Source organism: Octopus bimaculoides, chromosome 7 (genome assembly GCF_046866305.1).
Source record: "Octopus bimaculoides isolate indiv1 chromosome 7, ASM4686630v1, whole genome shotgun sequence".
Taxonomy (NCBI): domain Eukaryota; kingdom Metazoa; phylum Mollusca; class Cephalopoda; order Octopoda; family Octopodidae; genus Octopus; species Octopus bimaculoides.
This window is the reverse complement of record NC_142934.1, coordinates 24,353,803-24,377,404: the sequence shown is the minus strand read 5'-3', so window position 1 is coordinate 24,377,404 and position 23,602 is coordinate 24,353,803. Positions and strand designations below refer to the sequence as shown.

Here is a 23,602-nt window from a genome sequence, read left to right as displayed (position 1 = left end):
CAATCTTCCCAGTCTTATTTTTATTATCATCCATCAGAATGAAATGGAATCTCTATAACCTGCTGATTAGAAACATCCTCGCCCCTAACCAGATGCTCTCATCACAGATGCCACTTCTATAACTTCACCTCAAAAATACACCTATAAGCAATCTAAAATCCCAGAATAATGTCACTCAAAATTTTAACCAACTTCATCTACCTCATTACATGCAGACTTTGCAATGCACTAGACAAACGAAACAGGACAGCATTTAGATGATCGTTTCTGTGTAGGTCTCTTAGTATTCACCATTACATACCCATAGCTTACTATTTTGGCTCAGCTGGCTGCTCCATTTACCACATTTTGGTAACCAGATTTTTCCAACACCAGTCTTCTATATTCTCACAAACAAAAAGTTTATGTACCTTTATATTTGATACTACCTCTCACATGGGGGCTGAATGAATAATACTTATTGCAATTTTATTCCCTTGACCATTGGTGTTTAAGGTTGGATTTGGATGCATTGATTATTTAATATTGCGCTCATTAAGTTATGTATGTGATGTTCCTTTTTAAAACTTCACTTAAACATCCCAGATGATTCATTTTACTTGTGCTTACATTTAATATGAAATAATACTTTTAGTAAAATCTTTTTATAGGATATTAATTGTGGAATGTGTGTTGTTTTCAACAATGCAAAGAAAAAAAGAAAAGTAAAGCCAGGACTGATTTAAGTTACTTTGGGCAGTCTTTGTATTTATCAATGAGGGTTCTCTCACCCATGCCTTTGGGTCAAAGGAAAGGCAAGCCTATATATCTGACATAGACAACCAAGATTCAGAAATGCTAGATCGAAAAACTTTAATGAGGCCTCCATTTGTACATTTAATGGATGGCCACAATCATTAAGTTTGTCTATTCTTGCCAACAGATAATGTTTTTTGTCCTGCCAGAGTGTTCATCCAGCCTCCATAAACTAAGGTAAAGCCCCAGTGTATTGCCAGTTAAGTTACCAACAGCCTAACCGTGAGACTGATAGGCTACCATTAGCAGATCATTTACATAGTAAAGAACTATAAACCATAAATGTGCCACCAACACAATTTTAACCATAGATTTAATTAACAAAAAGAAGATTGAAGGTTGGCCATGGCATACACAAACATAATCACATGAAAAAAATCACATCTTTATTTACTCCAGTATAACATAATTGTTTCACGCTACTTGTTTGGTACTTCATATTTACAATAATAAAATTCTCTGAAGGACAAGATTTAGGCTAACTCTTACATCAAAATATGCATTTATATTCTGTAGAAATAACTGATTAAAATGGATTTTCTAATGTAAAACCACTGATAAATTAACTGTGTCAGTAAAATATAACCAGACTAGATCTTAACCTTTTCATTACCATATTTCTGTTGAAATTCACTGCCTTTCTTACAAAGAATTTTGAAATTAACATAAAATTTTGTCAAATAACTTTTGTTATTATCAAACAGGTGTTTGGAACTTGATTTAACATGAAATTTTGAAAGGATTGAATTTAGATCACTTTCAAGCAGGGAAATTGGTATCACAGAACCAAGGACAGTCTCAGATGTCTTGGTATGAAAAAGGTTAAGTTCATCCATTCTAAATCAGTTGAAAATGTAACCACTACACATTTTCAAACAGTAATACTTTTCAAAACAACAAATTCATAGTTTAGGCCAGGTTAAAAATTACCTTGACACTAATTCTAAATCACAATGTCATAGAGGCTTCTGGAACAATGTTCACAAAAGTTCAACTCTGACAGAAAGAACTGTAAAAATGGTTCTAAGTAGTGAAGTTATATTTTCACAGAAATCAATACAGCAGCAATTACATATATATATAAATCAACTACTTTAGGAAGTTGAGAATAAATATTACAACTGCATGAATCACCAACATCTCAACTTGATATTTGCTACTTTATCCATTAGGTCATCTGACATGTTTCACGGTTAACCTGAAACTGGTAGGAGATACCTGCATTACGTGCCACATAGTAGGATCAAACACAGAATGATATGGTAAGAAAGTAAAGTTGTTAATCACACAATTATGGTTATGTAGGGTGATCAAAAAGAGTCATGAATTGACATAGACAATGGAAGGAAGTAATGACACCTGGTCTAAAACTGCTAAGCAACACATACAATTGGTTTGAGATAGACAGAGTTTATGTTTTATTGTCCAACAGTTTTAAACACGAAAAAAAATATATATATAAATTTTCTTTTAAATGTTAAAATAAAACCATGAAGGTGATGATATTGGAGAAAAGCCACTAATTTGGACAAAGAGTAGACCTATAACTTTACCCTACATTATCCTTTGATGTACTTGAACACATCATCAGTGATGTTTCCAGAGACCATTGGATGTTCCAGGTCTTTCAACAATCAAGCCCACCAGCCAGAGTTGATCAAGCCCCAGCTTTTGTCCTATTAGCACTAACCCTCCCAGGGTTCACATCTTCTAATTCACTGCCACTTTGAGGCAACCTCTGCTGCTTCCATTGACAACTTAATGGTCTTCTGCCGTCAGGCCTATGGTACTTAGCATAATTATAACTGAATATGAAGCAACTAACATGCAGATTTGCATATATATCATACATTTTACATGATTTATCATGCAGTGTTTTTATGTGTGAAAAACCAATGTAATAGACAGGACATGGATATGTTGCTTGTTTTGTGATATAATTTATTCATGTTTGGTGATGGTTCCAATGTTCACAAAATGGACTCTGTCAGTACAATACAATCTCAATTTATTAAATGTGCAATGAGGATTCCACCTATATTCAGACCAGGCATGACCAGCTCTGAAAACTTAAAAGGCATGAATGACTACAGGAATTTTTTTCAACCAATTTCAGCAAGCAATGTAACCAGTAAGGCAGTAGACTTTAAAGACAACTGTGAATTCCTGCCAAATTGTATTTCTAAAAGTTTTGCTCAATGTTATTTAAAGTTGGAATATTGAACCTTTGGTGCTACACAAAATTCTGTTACTCAGTTCCATAAGAGATGCTCTCACTTTCTTCTACTTGTTTTTTGCAATAACAAGCAAAAGGTTATCAAACTTGGGTTGTAATGCTGGCATACATATTTATATACATGCAAATATCTTTCCATATAATTACTAGCCTTGCTCTGTTTATACTATGTACAGTTATCATACATAACACTATCAACTAAAGTATTATTTTCATCTTACGCAGTTTAAAACTTTAAATATCACAAAACATACTTTTATTACAATTTATACATTGTATATATGTAAATACAATTAATTGATTAATAAATATATGAACTGCAAAACATTAATTGATGGGTAATTCATGTAGAACACAGCCTCTTACCTTTACCACTCACTTCTACCTAATTATCATGATCAACCTGACAAATTGTTGTTGTTGTTGTTGGCACTCCGTCGCTTACGTTGTCGAGGGTTCCAGTTGATCCGATCAACAGAACAGCCTGCTCGTGAAATTAACGTGCAAGTGGCTGAGCACTCCACAGACACGTGTACCTTTAACGTAGTTCTCAGGGATATTCAGCGTGACACAGTGTGACAAAGCTGACCCTTTGAATTACAGGCACAACGGAAACAGGAAGTAAGAGTGAGAGAAAGAGTACAGCAGGGTTTGCCACCATCTCCTGCCGGAGCCTCGTGGAGTTTTAGGTGTTTTTGCTCAATAAACACTCACAATGCCCGGTCTGGGAATCGAAACCGCGATCCTATGTCCGCTGCCCTAACCACTGGGTCATTGCGCCTCCACTCCTGACAAATATAATATTTAAGGACATTGTTTGAATAAGTGAAACAAGTTTATTGCTTATAGACATAGTTCATTTCAGATTACAGCATTCAATGTATCTTTTCTAAAGACAATAGTGTATGATTTAAAAGAAATTTTGTTGCATAGAGGCTCTCTCTTTGGTTCAAACTTTTATGATTCATCTTCCGTTCAGGTCTTTGCTAAATTACTATTCTGAGGCAATGTTTACCATAGGTTATATTTTAGTGCCATGCTTTATGTCTAGTGTGAATGTGTTTATGATTTGATAAAATTCCACTATGAGAGAATGTTTTACCACAAATATCACAGCAGTATGGCTTTTCACCAGTATGAATACGTTTGTGACTAGTCAAATGAGTATTCTGAGAGAATGCTTTCCCACAGATATCACAGTGATATGGTTTTTCACCTGTATGGAAACGTTGGTGAATGTTTAAGCTATCATGTCGTGAGAATGTTTTACCACAGGTTTCACAGTGATAGGGTTTCTCACCTGTGTGAAGACGTTTATGGATTGTTAATTTACCACTTTGAAAGAAATTTTTCCCACAGATATCACAATGGTATGGTTTCTCACCTGAGTGTATACGTTTGTGACACGTTAAGCCGCTGTTGTGGGAGAATGTTTTATTACAAATATCACAGTGGTATGGTTTTTCACCAGTGTGAATACGTTTATGACATGTTACACCACTAGTATGTGAGAATGTTTTACCACAGATATCACAGTGATAGGGTTTCTCCCCTGTGTGAATACGTTTATGACAAGTCAAAGCACTATTGTGAGAGAATGACTTACCACAAATATCACAGTGGTACGCTTTCTTCCCTGTATGAACACATTTATGACTAGTCAAATTACTATTCCCACAGAATGTTTTGCCACAGATATCACAGTAATATGGTTTCTCACCCGTGTGAATCCGTTTGTGACGATTTAATTTGCCTCTCGCAAGGAATGTTTTACCACAAATATTACAGTTGTATAATCCATCACCAATGTGGAAACATATATGACAAATTAACTGACTTCTCTCAGAGAATGTTTTATCACAGGTGTCACAGTGATAGAGTTTATCTGAAGTGTGAATACATTTATGTAAAGACAAAAAGTTTTTTATTAGGAATCGTTTACCACAAATTTCACATTGGTAACGGAGTGAGCTAGTGTTGAGTATCTTATGTTTTGAGGTATTAGTTCTTTGTGCAAATATTTTACCGTTGTTACTACTGAGATTTGATTTCTTTTCAATGTACATTGTTTGATTAGATACACAAAGATTATCAGGGTGTTTTTCACCATGAACCTCACTCCTACACAGTTTCCCATCCATAATTTACTCTTTTGCCAATATTTCAAAGAAGAAGCAGATATCAGACACAACAAAAATATAGTTCTGGTGTAATGTCAAATTTTCTCCAATATGACCATCACCATCTAACCAATATATTTCCAATCAACACCACAATTATTAATGAAATTTAATCATAGTTAGATAAACTGTCACAAGCTTTCTTGATGATAATGTAATTCTGCAGTCTTTAAAATTTCATACATTGGTTGATGTTCTCTCAATGTCAACAGAAAATCTGAAATAAAAATTAAAAAATAGACAAAATCTCTATATAACAGCCAAATAATTGTTGGTTGATTGATTTCTCTAATCATGCTTTACATTGTATAAAGAGAGGGAGTTAACATAGTGGTGCATAATGAGGGCATATACGAGGCTTGGTGTCAGGCAATAACTTTCTGAAAAATAGACATTTTTTAAATGAAATTTTGTAAAGATAGGCCTTCAATGGAGTAGATTGCAACAGTGTTGATAATATTTAGAAACATAACATATTTGTTGCAAATTTACAAATGAGAAATTTGCTTTCGTAGCGGGAGAGAGAGATACTATATGTCCCGGTGTCCTGTCCCATTAGCAAATTTGTGCCGTTTGGCTATGAAATGTCTCGGAATGTTCATATAATAGATTATGTACTCTAATTCTAAGAAGGTAAAACTAAAAATGTTGAATTTGGCAAGGAGTCCTAACCCTGCCATGCATGATTCAAACACAAACTAATGAACATACTCATGTCACAGGTGAGTGTAAGCCTAGCACTATGTGTCTTTCCCAGGTGTCCAGTGGATGTGTAGTGAAGGCGCATGGCTTAGTGGTTAGTGTATTCGGCTCACGATCGTAAGATTACGAATTCGATTTATGGCGACAAGTTGTGTCCTTGAGCAAGACGCTTTATTTCACGTTGCTCCAGTCCACTCAGCTGGCAAAAAAAATGAGTTGTTCCTGTGCTTCAAACGGCCAGCCTTGTTACATTTTGTGTCACGCTGAGTCTCCCTGAGAACTACGTTAAGGGTACGCGTGTCTGGGGAGTACTCAGCTACTTGCACATTCATTTCACAAGCAGGCTATTCCATTGATTGGATCAACCGGAACACTCGTCGTCGTAATCCGCAGAGTGCCAGTAAAGTGGCTGTATGGCGTACCTATGTTGTATTAACACTCTCAAGTCACAAGGATTTGATTAAAAATAACTAATTCTCGAGATTCAGGATATATTATACGATTAATAGAAGTTTACGGATTTCCCCAAGCATGTTCTAACTCGCTGTTTGAAGTTCAGAAATATATTAAAAGAAACAAAAAAATGCACATAATGGAAAGTTCTTTACACAAGCACCTACAGTTTGAAGATTATCCTGAGTTAAACCCAAGTAATTTTGGTATGCTTATCTGTGTGTGTGTGTGTGTGTGCGTGTAAGAAAGAAACTTGTGGAATCGGCAAAATATAAAGAAAAAAATTAGTTACAAATGTTTAGGGAAAGAAACTAAAAAAGATAATAAATACCCGAAAATACAGTCTGTTGATAGTTAGGCTTATGTAATTTCTCGTCACTTAGTGTAATAGTTCTTTTTGCCTTTCGTATAACACTGACGGACAGAAGGAGCTAATGAAGTTGATAGAAATTATAAACATTTGGACACCTTCGTTGTCAGAATAATTCAAGCGATAAATCTTTATCTTGACATTACTAAGTTTTCTTTCGTAAAAAAATTATATCATCGAAAAATTCAGGCGATCTTTCGCTTTAGAAATATATAAGTGAAAATAGAAATCAACCATCCAAACAGCAACCCCTAGATTCCTTCAACAAGGAAACAAAGAAGAGAAAAAGTGAATTCGGCAACGAAAGAAAATGGGAGGGGAGGTAGAAAAAGGCTGTACACACCAGTCCGAACGGTGTATTCAAATGCGCCTGCAGACATAAATAATAAAGGCATTGCTACGGATAATGGCCAGCGACATTAGCAGAATTTTTTTTTCAGAATCATAATCTCCGTATTTTTCTAGGTATTTCGCCCAAAAAAGTTTTTGAAAAAGTGAAAAATAAAGAAATGTGCGGTGAATGGAATTTAAATTTTGAAGTTGCGATTTTTGCCAGTTTTTTTTTTTTTTTTTTTTTTCAGAATCGGAATCTCCATAGCCGAAAACGATGTAAGGCTAAGTTGACGTCGGTGGAACTTGAACTCAGAACGTTTAAAGACCCGAAACGAATGGTGCAACGCATTTTTACCAACAGTCGAACAATTCTGCCATTTCATTGCCCTGTAAAATATTTTTACGAAAAAGCGGCTAATGATACATTCATCAGCTCTTTATTAAGGAACAAAATGTTGGATTTCACTTCATTTCTAAATATTATTGCATCAAATAATATGAAAATACGGAAGGAAAACAGTAAGTTGATCTATTGTCAATAGCTAATTGCTAAACAGGGTATTTTAGTATTTCTCGTGCAAATATCTTTGTTGTAACAATCCGTGATATGTATTAATGGTGAGATGTTATTTACATTTATGTTTAATCTCTATTGGCTAAAACTAACAAAAATTTCGAATTTTAAAGGGTTGTAACATTTTCATTTTTAAATAATGTAAAAAAAAAAAAAACCAATGTGATTTTCATAACTAGCAGGTAAAACTACATTAATGTTGAAAATTCAAACCAAACCAGGTCGTACGAACGAAAAAGATAACTACCTTTAATAGCTTTTGTGTTAACATGTATTAACTATTCTATGATACGACAGGAAAAGTGCCATATTAGAAATCCTATCTAGAGACATTCTGAAAACAGAACATTCCTTTAACAAAGAATTTGTTTCTACTTTATTTAAACAAGACATTGAAACAACATGAAAGTGAGCGAGTTTGAACTAGGTTTCTATAACACGCCACCCTACTTTTGGACATAGCTTTTTCTCAAGCTACATTTCATTTTCAAGACAGGTTGTAATTCCAGGAATATTTGGCTACTATTTCTCGCATTCATTAATCACACATAGGCTCTCTTGTAGTAAGCAGAGGTGGTTCTGTTAGCATGGATAGGTGGATATAAAGACATTTAAATCAATCTGTGTATACATACTATTACTCTAAACTTTCTATATTTTAACACTAATAAAAAATATTCTGCTCGTCTAAATCTATTATCCCTGTATTTTTTTTCCTTTCAAAATTTTCATTTGTTTCCACTATATGTGTCTGTCCTCTGTAGATAACGTCCGTTCTACATTATATCATTATATTCTTCACTTCAGGATTTGTGTAGATACTGAAATAGTAATTGCTGATATCAAGAAATTTGATTTTGAAAACAGAAGATTATCATTATCAAGAACACAATAGATTGTAACAGAGACAGAACATGAAGATTCAGTTTGGTTTATCTGTAATATCTTTTCATATCAGTGTGGATCTTGAGAACTGGAGTCTGCTTACCTGCTGATTTTTGTTTGCAATATTGAACTCTAGGAAATGAAACTGTCCTAATAAAATATCTTGTAATTATTTCCTTATGAAGGAGATATCTTCAGACTTTGTGAAATCTCAACTTTTATTGTAAAAGAAAATTCATTCTAACTTTAGTATTTAAGAAGTTTCATAGAATTTGCTTACCTTCATTGAACATTATAAATTAATCTACTTTTTTTTAAAAGTATATTATTGAAGAAAGAAGAAAATTATGGAAGAAAAGCTTTGTGAAAACCAGGTTTACGATCAAACACAGCCTGAATCCAATGACATATCTAATCTGGTATATGTAGATGTAGAAAAGCAATCATGTCCCTTTGACATTCATAAGAAAACATTCACACAGTCCAATGTACTGCTTACAAGCTTTAAGGTTAAAAAAATTTACAGCAAAGCAATTGCAAAAACTCGTTTATTCTCAAAGGGTGTTCAGTCAGATCAGAAAGATTTTGAATGCTTAATTTGTGGTAAAGTATTCCTTCAGAATTCATATTTGACTAGACACAAACTGACTCACAGAAGCAAGAAACCACACCACTGTGATATCTGTGACAAAACCTTTTCTGTCCGCAGTACTTTGACTAATCATAGACGTATTCATACTGGTGAAAAACCATATCACTGTGATATTTGTGGGAGAAGTTTCACTCAGCTAAATCATTTGAGTAGACACAAATATATTCACTCAGGTGAGAAACCATTTCACTGTGATATCTGTGGGAAAACATTCTCTCAGACTGACAGCTTAACTCGTCACATACGTATTCATACAGGTGAGAAACCATATCAGTGTGGTATATGTAGTAAAACATTCGCCCGAAGTTCTAATTTAAATGTTCACAAATACATTCACACCAGTGAAAAGCCACACTGTTGTGATGTCTGTGGGAAAACATTCTCTGGAAGAGGTAACATGACTGTTCACAGACGTACTCACACTGGTGAGAAACCATACCATTGTGATATCTGTGGGAAAGCCTTCTCTGCATATTATACTTTGGCTAGTCACAAACAAGCTCACATAGGAATTAGACCATACCGCTGTGATATTTGTGGGAAAACATTCACGCGTAGTAGTAGGTTAACTAATCATATACGCATCCACACAGGTGAAAGACCATACCACTGTAAAACCTGTGGAAAAACATTCTCTCAGAATGTTCATTTAACTCAACATGTACGGGTTCACACTGGTGAGAAACCATACCACTGTGATATCTGTGGTAAAACATTCTCTCAGAATACACATTTAAAGATTCATATACGTGGTCACACAGGTGAGAGACCATACAGTTGTGATATTTGTGGTAAAACATTCTCTGATAATCAGCATTTAACTCGCCACAGACCTGTTCACACTGGTGTGCAACCATATCGCTGCAACATCTGTGGTAGGACTTTCTCTAAGAATAAAATTTTGACTAATCACAAACAAAAAGCACATGAAAACCAAACTGTAAAACAAGGGAAATAATTAAAAGAATTTGTAAAATTATTACTTTATGACATAATGGAATTAATACCGTGAATGTTTAAAGAACATCACAGAAAATTAATGAATGCCATGTTTATATAATGTTACTTGAATTATTTGAGAATATTTTGTAACATTTGCAAAAGGTTATAAATCAGTGTGTTGTAATTTTTATTAACTGTTAACTTTCTAAAACAATTTGTTTTGTATATCACCCAAATATTTTACATAGTTAAGAAAATTTTCAATAAAATTTTTCATACACTGATTAATAAAAAAATAATCTTTCTGATTTGCAATGTTTACAAACTACAATTTCTTTTTTTACTCTCTCCAACACAATCTGGAGAATTTCCAGAACATTCTTCAGCATGATTAAATAAGTGTATATAGATTTACATGTGTAAATGGGACGGACCATTTATTTAAATAACAAATAAAATTGATGTATTTTATAATTAAATTTTAATATTTTATCTGCTTACAGACATTTGTCGCTATTAAAATGTTATGAGCTGATGATAGCTGTGTTTCGTTATGGAATTACTTTTGTGATTTTAAATTGAAGTTGCAATAATCTACAAAGTATATCTTTTATCAGTTATTTCCAGTATAGTAAGTTTGTGTAGCTGGAAGAAGGGTGATTTACTGTAAAAGTCAGGTCTTAATTGAAAAGAGTTCCCTTGCAGATTACTGCATTTAAACTATTATAGATCATCATTATCATTTTTAATGTGCACTTGTGTATGTTTGCATGAGTTTGTTGAGGCAGATCTTATGATGGCCAGATACCCTTCCTGTCACCAACCCTCACTTGTTTCTAAGCAAATATTTTTCCATGGCCATATAAGTTTTTTGCTGAATAGGGAAAATGAATGACACTGACTGACACTCATTTACAAATATGCTATGTTAATGGCAAGGAGACACAAACTTATATATATATATATAAATAAAACTTAACTGAATCCACAGAAGCTGACCATGCTATGCAATCACATATGCTTGATGCCAGTCATGATTCTAATGGCAGATGCTATACATTGATTCAAGATCCAATTTGATCATATTAATTCTCTTTTCAGCTGTCTACCTTACCATTTAGGTCATTCTGAAAATGAGTCTGGTGTAACATCAGAAATGACTTTGTTTTGTGAACAGCAGAATGCATCACCAAAACCAAGGGAGGTATCTTTTGAGAAAGAGCTCTTGAAAAGAATCACTCTATCAATGACAACAAACATCAGAATTTGACACAAAATCCAAAACATGGAGCGTCAGCAAAGATTTTTGTACTGATTTTGTGCTCTGTGTTGATGCTCATGAAGAAATTTTGTCGCAGAAGGACAATGAATATCTTGGCTGTGATGCCTCATTAGTTGTTGCAAGAATATGTATCATCCTTCTTAAAGAAAGAGAGGAAGCCTGTGTCACTCCAGTCTTGTGGGAGAGATTTTAAGTCTCCTGTTCCTAGATGCAAGTGATTACACAATGCAACCAGGAAACCAAGACATTGAAACAATTTGTGAGGATCTTACCAGACAAACCATCAACACCTGGGGCCTTGTTCCGAAGTTTGTGGTTAGATTTGCACACCTTTATGTTTTAGGCACTCAGATAATATGTAAAGAATGGTATCTATGAACAAATCATAGTTGAGTAGGGTCATAAAATGGTCACATCTTTGACTGTGATGTTCATCAAAATTCAAAATAACTACACCTTGAATACCAAGAATTGTTTTTTTGTTGATATGTAGCCCTTCACAGTTGACTTAAGTTGGTGCAGTTTTCATGAATCCTCAACAGGAGCTATTTGTTTCATGTCCAGAGCAACAGTATACCAGTATTCATTGCCGACAGCATAGACAAAATGAATTGTTTGTCTTTTGAGTAGCTGATAGTTAATGGTGTCCAAGCACAATTAGAACTCTCAATGAATTCTGTAGTGCAGTCTGATGTCCAATCCTTTTGCTTATTCCTGGTAAACCTGAATTCTTGAGTTGTTAATCTTTACATGTGATGCTTAAAATTGTGCTACTTGTTTTCAGCCTGGGTTTCAGTTTGTTAAAGAGTAACCAAGCCACTAAAGCAGTTTCACAGTTCAAGCTAGAAATGCATGATGGTGTCACTGATTAACTTCTGAATTACATCATGCCGATCATTCCCAAGAAGTTTGAAATAGTGCTATTCGTGGTTAGCAAGACCACGAGTAAAAAAGCTTTATTTTATTTTGCAATAAAAAGGAAATAGAATTAAAAGATGCTTAAGTTGAGAATTAAATATGCAGGATCTTGAAATTTGTCTGAGACCAAAGGCAACCTATGTGTTTAAAGAGAATTCTTGGCAGAACTAAATTTCTGCCCCCACCCCACAGACTTTGGGTGATCATAACTTTCAGAAAAATGGATATTTTTTAATGAAATTTTCTACGAATATGTATTATATCATGTAGATTCCGAATATATAATTTTTTTTTTGTGGGAGAGTGTTTTAGGAGGGGGAGAATTTCGGAAAATTCACTGGAGTCCACTTCAATTCATTTTAACTTTAAGGAAAATGGAAATTTTTTATAGAAATTCTCTACAAATATACCTCGGACTATTTAGATTCCTAGGATATAAGGATTTTAGGGGAAAACAATTGGGGGTTATTTCTGAGAACTGTTCCCCATTCGGGAGTGTTTTGGAACAAGTCGTCCATATTTGTTTCCTTTTCTGTTTTGTGCATCCGTAGATTTCTACAGAAGTCCAGACAACGAAGGCAAATGACGCCCTCACCAGAAAACTCGTTGTGCTAAAAATAACAGCTAAAGGTCTGGTATACAGAAATATGTTATTATGACGACTTAACTGTTGCATACGATCTTTTTTTTTTTCACTTTAAGTAAATTCCCAGGTAAACGTTTCTAATAGAAAGGCAGAAGACACCAGAAGCAAAGATAAGGAATATACACGCACAGTTAAATATAACAGTGTAAAGTATAATTCGTTACATGATCTCTATAATAAACATGGGCGTAATTTAGTATTGACTCGAATTCTATAAACGTACTACTCGGTAATTTCCGTGAGCACGTGTTGTCTTGTCAAATGTTTGGGTAAACCTCATCACCCACTCACTCTCTTTTTCTTTCTGTCTCTCTGTCTCTCTCTCTCTCTCTCTTTATTGCACTCATTCTCTCTCTCTCTCTCTCTCTTTATTGCACTCATTCTCTCTCTCTCTCTCTCTTTATTGCACTCATTCTCTCTCTCTCTCCACACAAAAATGAAACTCATTTCGGCGCCAAAAATTGGAAATTTATTTTACAATCTGGGATTATTATATCCAGTGATTTTAAGAGGTAAGAAAAAGATATTGGCATAACTAGAGGTAAAACCCTGTAGTTATGCCAAGATGGGCAGGAGATATTTTTGTTTTAATATTGGCAAAAAAGTGCCTTAATATTATACTTCGTTTCACACATACATGCAAAAACTGTACACACTCTAACTTCTATAACCTCTGCATTTTCATATATTCATTTCAAACTTCTTTGAATTTTCAATCTAATGTAATCCACACTCTCTCGAAAACGTATTTCTGCAAAATGTTATCTAGAATTATGGGAAAAGAAAGAAATAGCAAAAAATATTTGAAAATGGGGGTGGGGGTGAAGTTTCCGAGGCTTCCACCCCACCTCACCCCGTTTTCCGAGCCTAAAAAAAAGGGTTTTGTAGCATAGTAGATCACCGGAATTCATTCAATGCAAAAAAACAAATTCCAATGATTCCGGGATATGATGTGGGGGTATTTATTTTTGAAAAATTGAAATTTTACAAAATTTTTTTTTTTCAGAATCATAATCTCCGTATTTTTCTACGTATTTCACCAAAAAAATTTTAGTTCAATAGAAATTTCAAACTTCTGATTTTTGGCAATTTTCCGGAATCTCTGTATCCGAAAACCGAAATCTGTAGTTATGCAGAATTATTTTTACGAAAGTATGGCTTATTATTCGATAGATTGATCACGGTTTTCTGTGAAACAAGTGAATTAAGCTAAAAGAATATCTAAGAAGTGTATTATGTCTGTTAATACCTATATATTTATTTCACCTATCAATACTGTGGCATCAAAGAATGAGGTAAGACACAAAGAAAACAATAAGTTAATCTATTATCAGTAGCTAATTATTGAATATGTTTTAGTGCAAACATCTTTGAACCACCCTCAGTATGTATTAATTCTGAGATGTTATTTACATGCAGGCTTAATTTCTATTTAAAAATAAGCATTGGTGACGCTCAGTTTAAGAAACTATTTACTAATAATGACATTGAAGTATTTGTCATTAATTGTAACGTATTGTCACAATGTTTTCCCAGTTAAAGCAGTTTCAATTTTGACGAGATATCTGTGTATATATTTTGGTTTATCGTGTTATTGTACTTAATTATCGTCACTTTATCGAAAGACATCAGTATTGGTAATAATCCCAAAGCAATTAAAACCATTGTTTGTTCCCTACGTTGTTTGTAGTTTCTCGTCTCTTATCTCTGCCCAGACTTGTTAACATAATATATAATTAGGCAAGCCATCGTTTTTGGTTTTATTATGCTAACATCTTCATATTTCCCGGTCTTTATCCACATATAGATCGAGTATTCCTACGATTTCTTTCACATTTTCTATCCCGGTGTTCCTCGTCACTACCACAGGTGCTTCTCATACCAAGAGGGGCACTACCAGAAAAATTAGTATTGTTGCCATTCTTGTCATTATCCTAGCTTGCTAGTGTGTGTGCCGCCCGGGGCGGCGCTTCCGTTTGCCGCCCCCGGACCCCACAAAAAACACATTGCCTACAGCAGAACCCAAAAGTGCAGCCCCTACCGCCCCCACTAGCTACGCTAGTGTTTAAAGTGACTACGTTTAGGCTTAATTTGGTCTGTATGAAGCAAAGATCCAATCCCATTCCTCGTAATGATAGCAGTATTGTTTCCAGCTTGCATCACAAAGTATTCCAATTCTGTATTCGAATCATTTTTTATACCATATCTGCTGGTGTATGGGGGAGGACAGTGTAGGGTGCACGGAATAAAAAGAACGTCTGCAGTAACTTCTAGTTAAATAATAGATTGCTGAATATATTTATTTTTAACTTTTGTCATCGAATTCTTCATGAATTATATATTCATGTAAAATGTAAATAAAGACCCATTGGATCTACGTTTCCTTCATATGATGCTTTAGCACTCATCTACGTATATTTTGTCATTGTTGTGTTCACTTTCGTTGTCAAACACAGCTCGTATCTCCTTATTCCATTATAGAAGATCTATAACTGGGTTCAATTTTTGTAATCCAGTGGTTGCTAACGAAGGGTTCCACACTGTTATTTGCTGATTGTTGAAGAAGCTCGCAAATGATGAATGACTTGTAAGACTCACAAGCCATGTACAAAAGTACAGTCAGCAATAAGCTCAGCAACGAATTTAGCATACATGTAAACACAAGTACACATGTGAAACAGACTTTCAAATGTCCAAATAGCACCCTAGAAGAAGTTGTTTTTTTTTTTTTTTTTACTTCGGTGACCTAATATATAATGGAGGTGGTGGTTTCAAAAGTGCAACAACCTGAGTAAAAACAAATTGGAAAAAGGTCAGTGAGCTATTACATCCCCTGGTAAACAAAGTGGTATTTCCCTTTCAAAGTAAAAGGTAGATTGTATGGTACTTGTATACAAACTGTGATGCTGCACAATTGCTAGACGTGGTTCTTAAATAGAGACGATTTGAGATGGCCAGAAAGAGATGAAGCAAACTTGATTTTCTAGATGTGTAATGTTAGTGTGTATGAAAGAAAATCTGAGAATAAGAGGCAACGATAAAGCTTACTCTGGGGCAGGCATGTGATGTATATGGAGGGTGGCAGCTGTACAAAGCAGAGCACTCTTAGCGAATTGAACTTGTGGACGAGAATGACCTAAGAAGATATGAGATGAAGTGGTGAAAACTGACCTCAATATGTTCAGCCTCTTGATGGATATAAGAAGAAACTGTGTTGCAAGATTTGGTGCTGGGGAATACCCATAAAGGCAAGGCAGAGCAAGTATTAAAATGGAATGAATGAAGGAAATTGGGAGAGATAATATACCTAGATTTTTGTTCTCTTGCCTAATGTGTCCCATCACTTTTTTATTCTCTCAACTCTATCATTCACTCTTTCCTTCTATTCATTGTACTATGCAGCAAGTATGACTAAAGATAGCAATGGTTCTATCCAACCATCTAATTTCTCTGACACTGAGCATCTTTTCCATTCACAGTGCCAGGCTGTCTGGATAACAAGCAGATTCAAAACCTCTCTCCATCCTTATCATTCAACCTCTCTCTCTCTCTCTCTCTCTTTTCAACATACTTATTTGTAAAGGATTATGTTAGATCATAACCAATACTTACTACCATCATTTTTTGTCATTAGTTATTACTACTTCCTCACTATACCACTTTCTCTTACTATTCATCATTTTCTCTTACCACCACCCATCTCTATTACTTTCAACCACTCAGTCTCTCTTTCTCTATATCTTTGTCTCTTATTTTGTCTCTTATTTTGTCTCACACAAGCAAACATGTAGCTGCCATCATTCTCTTTCTTCCATTATTTCCTCATATTCTGTTTCCTTTTATGTATTCTTGCTCTCTTCTTTCATTCACCATTGTTCTTCCTCTGTCCTATTTACCCTCTTGATCATATTACCTTGAGTGAGCAGAAACATTGTTGGGTAGTGAGGACTCTTTAGCCTTGTACGTTGCAACCTCATCAAGGCTTGTACTATGGTAAAATATGCTAGTACATTCTGTAAAGTGGATGACAAAAGGGTAGAGACAATTCAGGGTTGAGAAAACTCTTTAATCTGGATGAGGGCATCACAACCTCCCTTGAGTTGGTGCTTTGATAAAATAATTCCAATACACTCAGCAAAGTGGTTAGTGTTAGGAATAGCAACATACAGCCATAGAAGCCATGTCAAAAATGGAATGTACAAGTGAGACATAATCTCCTGACCCATCTGTGAGGGCAGTAACTCCAAATAAGAACTGATTTGGAAGGTGATGACTCATTCATCCTATACCAGCATGGAATGTGGATATAAAAGTCATAATGACACAGGTGTGTGTGTATAACATGCCTACATGTATATACATACATATATATGTGTGTGTGTAAAAATATATGTATATGTCATCTCACCATTTTAATATCCATTTTTTCTTTGCTTACATGGGTTACTCGAAATTTGTTGAGGCAGGTTTTGTATGGCCAGCTGTCCTTCCTGTCACCAACCCTTACCTGTTTTCAAGTGAGATAATATTTCCCCATCACCAGACATGTTTTGATGGAATATGGAAAATAAAGAGTGCTGCTTGCATGACAGTAACACTCATTTACAACTTTTATGCAATATCAAAAGAAGGAGACAGTAACACATGCACACACACATACACATATATAAATAAACATATGATGAGCTTCTTTCAGTTTCTGACTACCAAATGCACTCCCAAGACTTTTGTCAGCCTGGGACTATAGTAGAAGATGCTTATCCATGGTACCATGCCATGTGACTGAACCAGAACTATGTGGTTAGGAAGGAAACTTCTTAGTACACACACACACACACATCTATACATATATACTGATACCTCAACATTGATATCAAGCTGTTACTAAAGATCTGTTATCAGAAGTGATTATAACTGGAATTTCAATGACCTTATTCTTGTCTAAGCTTCCCAGCCTTATATTGTTATATGTTTATGATCCTTAATTATGCTATTCTTTTGACATCTGTATGTAGCTTATTATTAACTCATTTCTAATGTCCCCATCCACACACCACATCATCCATTTATGCTACATATCCATTCTATTGTCTCTTTCTTATGTAGATGTTTTCTGAGCCTTTTTATTATTATTCTGTCATCTCATGTCTCTGTTGAAGTCTCCCCTGCTTAATAGCCTTCATGTTCACTTTTCAGTATCCTTTCTAGTTTATGTTCTTTATTTCAGAGTTTGTGGTGATATTGAAATGGTAATTGCTGATTCAAAATATATCAAGAAATACGTCAGATTTTGAAAATTGAAGACAGACATTATCAAGGAACCCAATTAACTGTTCTTTATAACCTTGATTAGGTTTCTGTGAAATTTAAATTATAGTTATAAAGGGATTGCAGCATAAACTTGATAACATATCTGTCTTGGTTTACATGTAATGTCTTTCATATCTGAGTGTCTCTTCAAAGCTAGAGTCAGTTTACTTGCTTGTTTTTAATTCCAAGATTGAAGGAAAAAGAAAAAAAAAATTGTCCTAATAAAGTATCTTGAAACTGCTTCTTTATGACCAAGACATCTACAGACTTTGTGAAACATCACTTTTTACACCTAGAGTATATATATTGTAATCTTCAGTATTTATTGAAAGTTTCATATAATATATATATTCTTCTTCATGAGACATCTGAAATTTAACTAAATTTACAAAAAGGAAATATTTACTATAAAAGAAGGAGGAAACTTATGGAGGAGAAATTGTGTGAAAGAAAGGTTCACTATCAAATGCAGTCTGAATCTAGTGTTGTATCTCATGTGTAAATACAAAAAAAATCTCAACACTCCAATGCCTGTAGGAAGGTATTCACACAGTCTAATAATATACTTAAACAAAAGTTAATTCATACAAGCTCAAAATCTTAAACATTGTGAGACTTATGGTAAAATGATTGCTAAAAGCAATTCTTTACCTATTCATAAATATATTCACATAGATGAGAAAATTTATCAATGTGTAACCTGTGGTAAAACATTCTTTAAATATAGTCATTTAACACGACACCAAGCTGTTCATTCTGCTGAGAAACCATACCACTGTAATATCTGTGGTAAATCATTTTCTTATAATAGTAGTTTAACTGTTCACAAATATATTCACACTGGTGAGAAACCATTTCATTGTGATATTTGTAATAAAACATTCTCTCGAAAGTATTATTTAACTAGTCATAGATACAGTCACACAGGTGAGAGACCACATCATTGTGATATCTGTGGTAGAAATTTCTCTGAAAGTAGTACTTTAACTAATCATAGACGTATTCATACTGGTGAAAAGCCATATCACTGTGATATTTGTGGCAAAACATTCACTCAGTATGGTCATTTGACCAGACACAAATATATTCACTCAGGTGAGAAACCATATCACTGTGATATTTGCAGCAAAACATTCTCCCATAGTAATAGTTTAACTATTCATAAACGTATTCACACAGGAGAGAAACCATATCAGTGTGGTATTTGCGCAAAAACATTCTCCCGAAATTCTTATTTGAGTAGTCATAAATATGTTCACACTGGTGAAAAACCATACCATTGTGATGTCTGTGGGAAAGCATTTTCTGAAAATGGTACTCTGACTACTCATAAACGAATTCACACAGGAGAGAAACCATACCACTGTGATATTTGTGGGAAAACCTTCTCTGAGAATGGTACTCTGACAAGTCATAAACGAATTCACACAGGAGAGAAACCATTCCACTGTGATATCTGTGGGAAAACATTTTCTGACAGTAGTAAATTATCTAAACATAAGCGCATTCACACTGGTGAAAAACCATACCACTGTGATATCTGTGGTAAAACATTCACTCAAAGTAGTCACCTGACACTACATGTACGTGTTCACACAGGTGAAAAACCATACCACTGTGATATCTGTGGCAAAACGTTCTCCCAGAGCAGTCATTTGACACTACATGTACGTGTTCACACAGGTGAAAAACCATATTATTGTGATATTTGTGGTAAAACCTTCTCTGATAATCAACATTTAACTCGACATCGACGTGTTCACACAGGTGAAAAATCATATCATTGTGATATATGTGGAGAAACATTCCCTAAGAATTGTAGTTTGAGTAGTCATAGACAAAATCACATGAAAGACAAGACATGAAAAAATAGAATTACTTTGAATAAATTATACCAATTATTATTTCAGGAAACCACAATGGATTCCTATGTGGCAGTTAGTACTATGCAATAATGATATAATGTTGAACTTGAACCTTCTACAATGCAGACAAATATGGACTTACTTGTCTCAATGGGGCCATTTCTTTTGTAGAAAATCAGTGTAAATAAAAGAAGTTATAATATGTATAGTTAAACTTTACATAAATTCATAAACCTCTTTATTAATTCACTTTGGATTAACATAAATATCTGATCTGATTACACACATTTGTTACTATTTTGATGTTACAAACAGTTGACAGTTGTGTATTATGACTCAATTACTTTTGTCTTTGTGAATTTAAGCTGCAATAGTCTATATCAGTTCTTTATGCAATAAGTTTGGAAGAAAGGTGATTTACTGTAAGATTTTTTATTCTTTAACTGAAATGGTTTTGTTTGCAGGTTATTGCATTCAACACGTCAATTCAAAAATAAAATAAATATTCCAAATTATCAATTTGAGAATAGAACTATAACTTGAAAAAAGAGGATGTAGAAGTTGAAAATAGCTTTTCATATAATTAGTAACATCTATTGGGAATCTAAATTTTTAATAAAGAATTGCAGTATAACAGAGATTTGGATTTTGATAAAACATGCTGCAAGGCAAGAACTAATTCCATAATTAGAGCAGGACCACAGATAGGCAGTATATGACGAGGATGGAATAGTGAAGTAAATATGAGTTTGTAAGGAGTAGAAAGAAGTGGGTAATAGAATACATAAAGGCTAAGCTGCATGATAAATGTTAGGTGTACTTTGCTACTAGTTTCTATATCCAAATGAAGATTTTTGCCAATGCCCAGTCAGAACAAATATATTAGTAGTAGCACTAAGCAATGATAAGAAATATACAAACTTTAGGTTAGTTCAAATATATTTGTAACATATTTTAACTTTTGAAGGCAATTTACATGCATTTTACCATGGAGAAAAATAATTCTCACTTATGGTAAAAGGTGTACATATGATGGCTTCTTTTAGTTTCTATCAAATCCATTACAAAGTTTTGGTCAGTCCCAGGCTATAGTAGAATACACTTGCTCAAGGTGCAGTGGGACTGAATCCAAAATTACATGGTTGGAAAACAATATTTTCAACTTAGTTTATGAGTTTGTACAGGAAAGTACCTGCTACTTATTTAGTTTACCATTGTACAAGAAGGTACCTTTGCATATGACTGAGTTAGAATCATTATCATCCACAATCAGCCTATGTTTCACTACTATGTAGCACTACTGTTGTACACAAGCACCATATAATCTGCCTTTTATTCTGAAAGAGATCTTTTGTAGCCGACAGAGGTAATAGCTCCCTGAACTTTCTCCATCCTATTCTTCTTCAAGCAACTACACTTTCAGAACACTCTCCCCCGCTACTAATTAGGTCACCTAGTTAACAGAAGCTATTTGCTATTTCTAGGGAGCCCTCAGGGCATTTGAGAAAAGTTATTCCATGTGTGTTCTTAGTCTTTTTGACTCCTGTATACCTTCCACATACAAACACTACTTCCTCCATTAACCTTCTTGTGGTTCCACTGCACCACTTATGCATCCATAGCTTTCACTGGACATATCATATGGAATTCCTGCTTACACTTTTCCTACATATTGAGCAAAACCATTTACCTGAGGAGAGTGAAGTCTTGTTTGTTTTCCTGTTTATTAGAACTTTGGTCTCTGCTAAGTTAGCTTTAAGGCTCTTCATTTCCAGTTTTTGCTTCCACATCTGGAATTTCTTTTCTTATTCTACTGTAATAAATTTTGCTATGAGAATGAAGTCACAGCTGGTCTTAATCTCCTCTGCTGTAGCCTGGAGGGCAATGATGAATAGGAGGGGACTGAAAACTGATCCCTGTGCCCGAAATTCATAGCTATACTCACACCTAACTCCTATCTTACTGATTGCACCTCCATACATGGTTTGTAAGGCTCTCACAAGCCATTTGTCAACTCCTATCTTCCTTAGAGACTACTGAGTCACAGAGCCTGGGCTTTCTCCAGGTCAATGAATACCAAGTACAAAGGCTTACTTTCTGATAACTACTTCTACAATTGTCTTACTTGGAAGATGGCATTGGTAGTACATCTCTGTAACATAAAATCAAACTGTATCTCATCTCATCTACTGTTTTTAATTAAGCTATAACTCACATAATTTTCATGACCTGATCCAACAATTTGACACCTTGGTAATTACTTCTATCTATGGTATTTCTTTACTCTTGTAACAGTAGACACCTTCCTGTATAATTTGGTTAACTGATGGACTAGGGGGCTTTCCTTTTTCCATATCCTTAAAAACCTTATCATTAACACTGCTGTCAACTCAGATAGTTGGTTCCTCTGTTGGATCAACATAAGGAAGGCTCTTTCTCCCAGTCATTTTCTAAGTTAAATAGCCTTTCATAGTAGCATTTCCATGTCTTTTTCATTTCAGAACCACCAAGTACAAGCATACCATTATCTATCCACATCTTGATTTCCTCTGACATTCTGCTTTGCAATTTGGAACACTCATGTCTCTAACCTCATGCTATAGAGAACATTGGCAAATCACCTCCTTTCTGCTTCTCCCTTTGCTATGTAAACCTGTCTCCTAGCTTCTCTTCCAGCTACCTGGTATAATTCTCTGCTACCCCCATCCTTCTAATCCTTCCAGGCTTGTCTTTTTGCTTTTATAGCTCTGTCAACCACACTTTTTCACAATGTCACTGTTGGTTCAGCTGGGATTTTACACCAGCCATAGATTTGGTCTCTAGCTCTTAGCAAGTTATCCCAAAGGAACTTCTGGTTGTCTTCTATGCTAAACATCTCCTATTGATTAGATATCACTTCTGTATTTTATGTTCTTCTATGCCATATCGTGTTACATATAACTGATGATACATTATATTTAGTTTTTCTTTATGAACTTTTTAAATTCTACCTCATTCAACATAATCCTTTATGCAATTGCTCACCATATTAGAAATATCAGCAAAGTCTCCCTCAACATCTTTAAAAAAGAAGGATGGATACATTAGACAATGTAGTCTTTAATGCACAAAAAGACAGGATGTTCATTGCTAGACTACCATTAAATCATAAGTCAGAGAAAGTTGAGCAGAGAATCTGTATCAAGTTTTGTCAAAAGCTTGGCAATACCTGCTCGGAGGCCTACACAAAGTTTCCAAAAAGTTTCCATTGTTCTCAACACAATCAAGATCTTGTGCAACTGAAACCAGAGTGTCTTTTTGGTCAGCTGAAAACAGTTTTGGCACAAACTTGGCAGACATGTGTCTCATACCTGACTCTTCAGAGATAATGGACTGAACTGAACCGTAACTAATCTGCACATCCTCTGATAACTCACGTATGGTGATTCAACAATTTCCCCTCGCAATTCAATGCACATC

General features: G+C 34.6%; 3 protein-coding genes across 7 annotated transcripts; 2 read left to right on the top strand and 1 right to left on the bottom strand.

The window, feature by feature from the left end:
• Positions 1-2,189: 2,189 nt before the first annotated feature.
• On the bottom strand, positions 2,190-7,218 carry LOC128248337 (uncharacterized). Of its 2 annotated transcripts, none has more exons than XM_089355867.1 (2): positions 7,080-7,218; positions 2,190-5,428 (listed from the first exon to the last, which is right to left on the bottom strand). In XM_089355867.1, exon 2 carries the CDS (start codon positions 5,170-5,172, stop codon positions 4,060-4,062), a length of 1,113 nt encoding a protein of 370 aa, XP_089211993.1. In that variant the 5' UTR covers positions 5,173-5,428; positions 7,080-7,218; the 3' UTR covers positions 2,190-4,059. The 2 variants fall into 2 exon arrangements, with proteins under 2 accessions (XP_089211993.1, XP_052825305.1); XM_052969345.2 differs by lacking the exon at positions 7,080-7,218 and adding an exon at positions 6,698-6,836.
• A 231-nt stretch (positions 7,219-7,449) lies between these two features.
• Positions 7,450-10,660, top strand: LOC106881329 (uncharacterized). Of its 2 annotated transcripts, none has more exons than XM_014931676.3 (2): positions 7,450-7,588; positions 8,451-10,660. In XM_014931676.3, the coding sequence occupies exon 2, from the start codon at positions 8,876-8,878 to the stop codon at positions 10,136-10,138; it is 1,263 nt and encodes a 420-aa protein (XP_014787162.1). In that variant the 5' UTR covers positions 7,450-7,588; positions 8,451-8,875; the 3' UTR covers positions 10,139-10,660. The 2 variants fall into 2 exon arrangements, with proteins under 2 accessions (XP_014787162.1, XP_089211981.1); XM_089355855.1 differs by lacking the exon at positions 7,450-7,588 and adding an exon at positions 7,598-7,687.
• LOC106881330 (uncharacterized) lies at positions 7,509-20,376 on the top strand. Of its 3 annotated transcripts, none has more exons than XM_089355856.1 (2): positions 7,509-7,588; positions 18,196-20,376. In XM_089355856.1, exon 2 carries the CDS (start codon positions 18,905-18,907, stop codon positions 20,141-20,143), a length of 1,239 nt encoding a protein of 412 aa, XP_089211982.1. In that variant the 5' UTR covers positions 7,509-7,588; positions 18,196-18,904; the 3' UTR covers positions 20,144-20,376. The 3 variants fall into 3 exon arrangements, with proteins under 3 accessions (XP_089211982.1, XP_014787166.1, XP_014787163.1); XM_014931680.3 differs by lacking the exon at positions 7,509-7,588 and adding an exon at positions 10,772-13,480; XM_014931677.3 differs by lacking the exon at positions 7,509-7,588 and adding an exon at positions 13,506-14,263.
• The last annotated feature ends 3,226 nt before the right edge of the window (positions 20,377-23,602 follow it).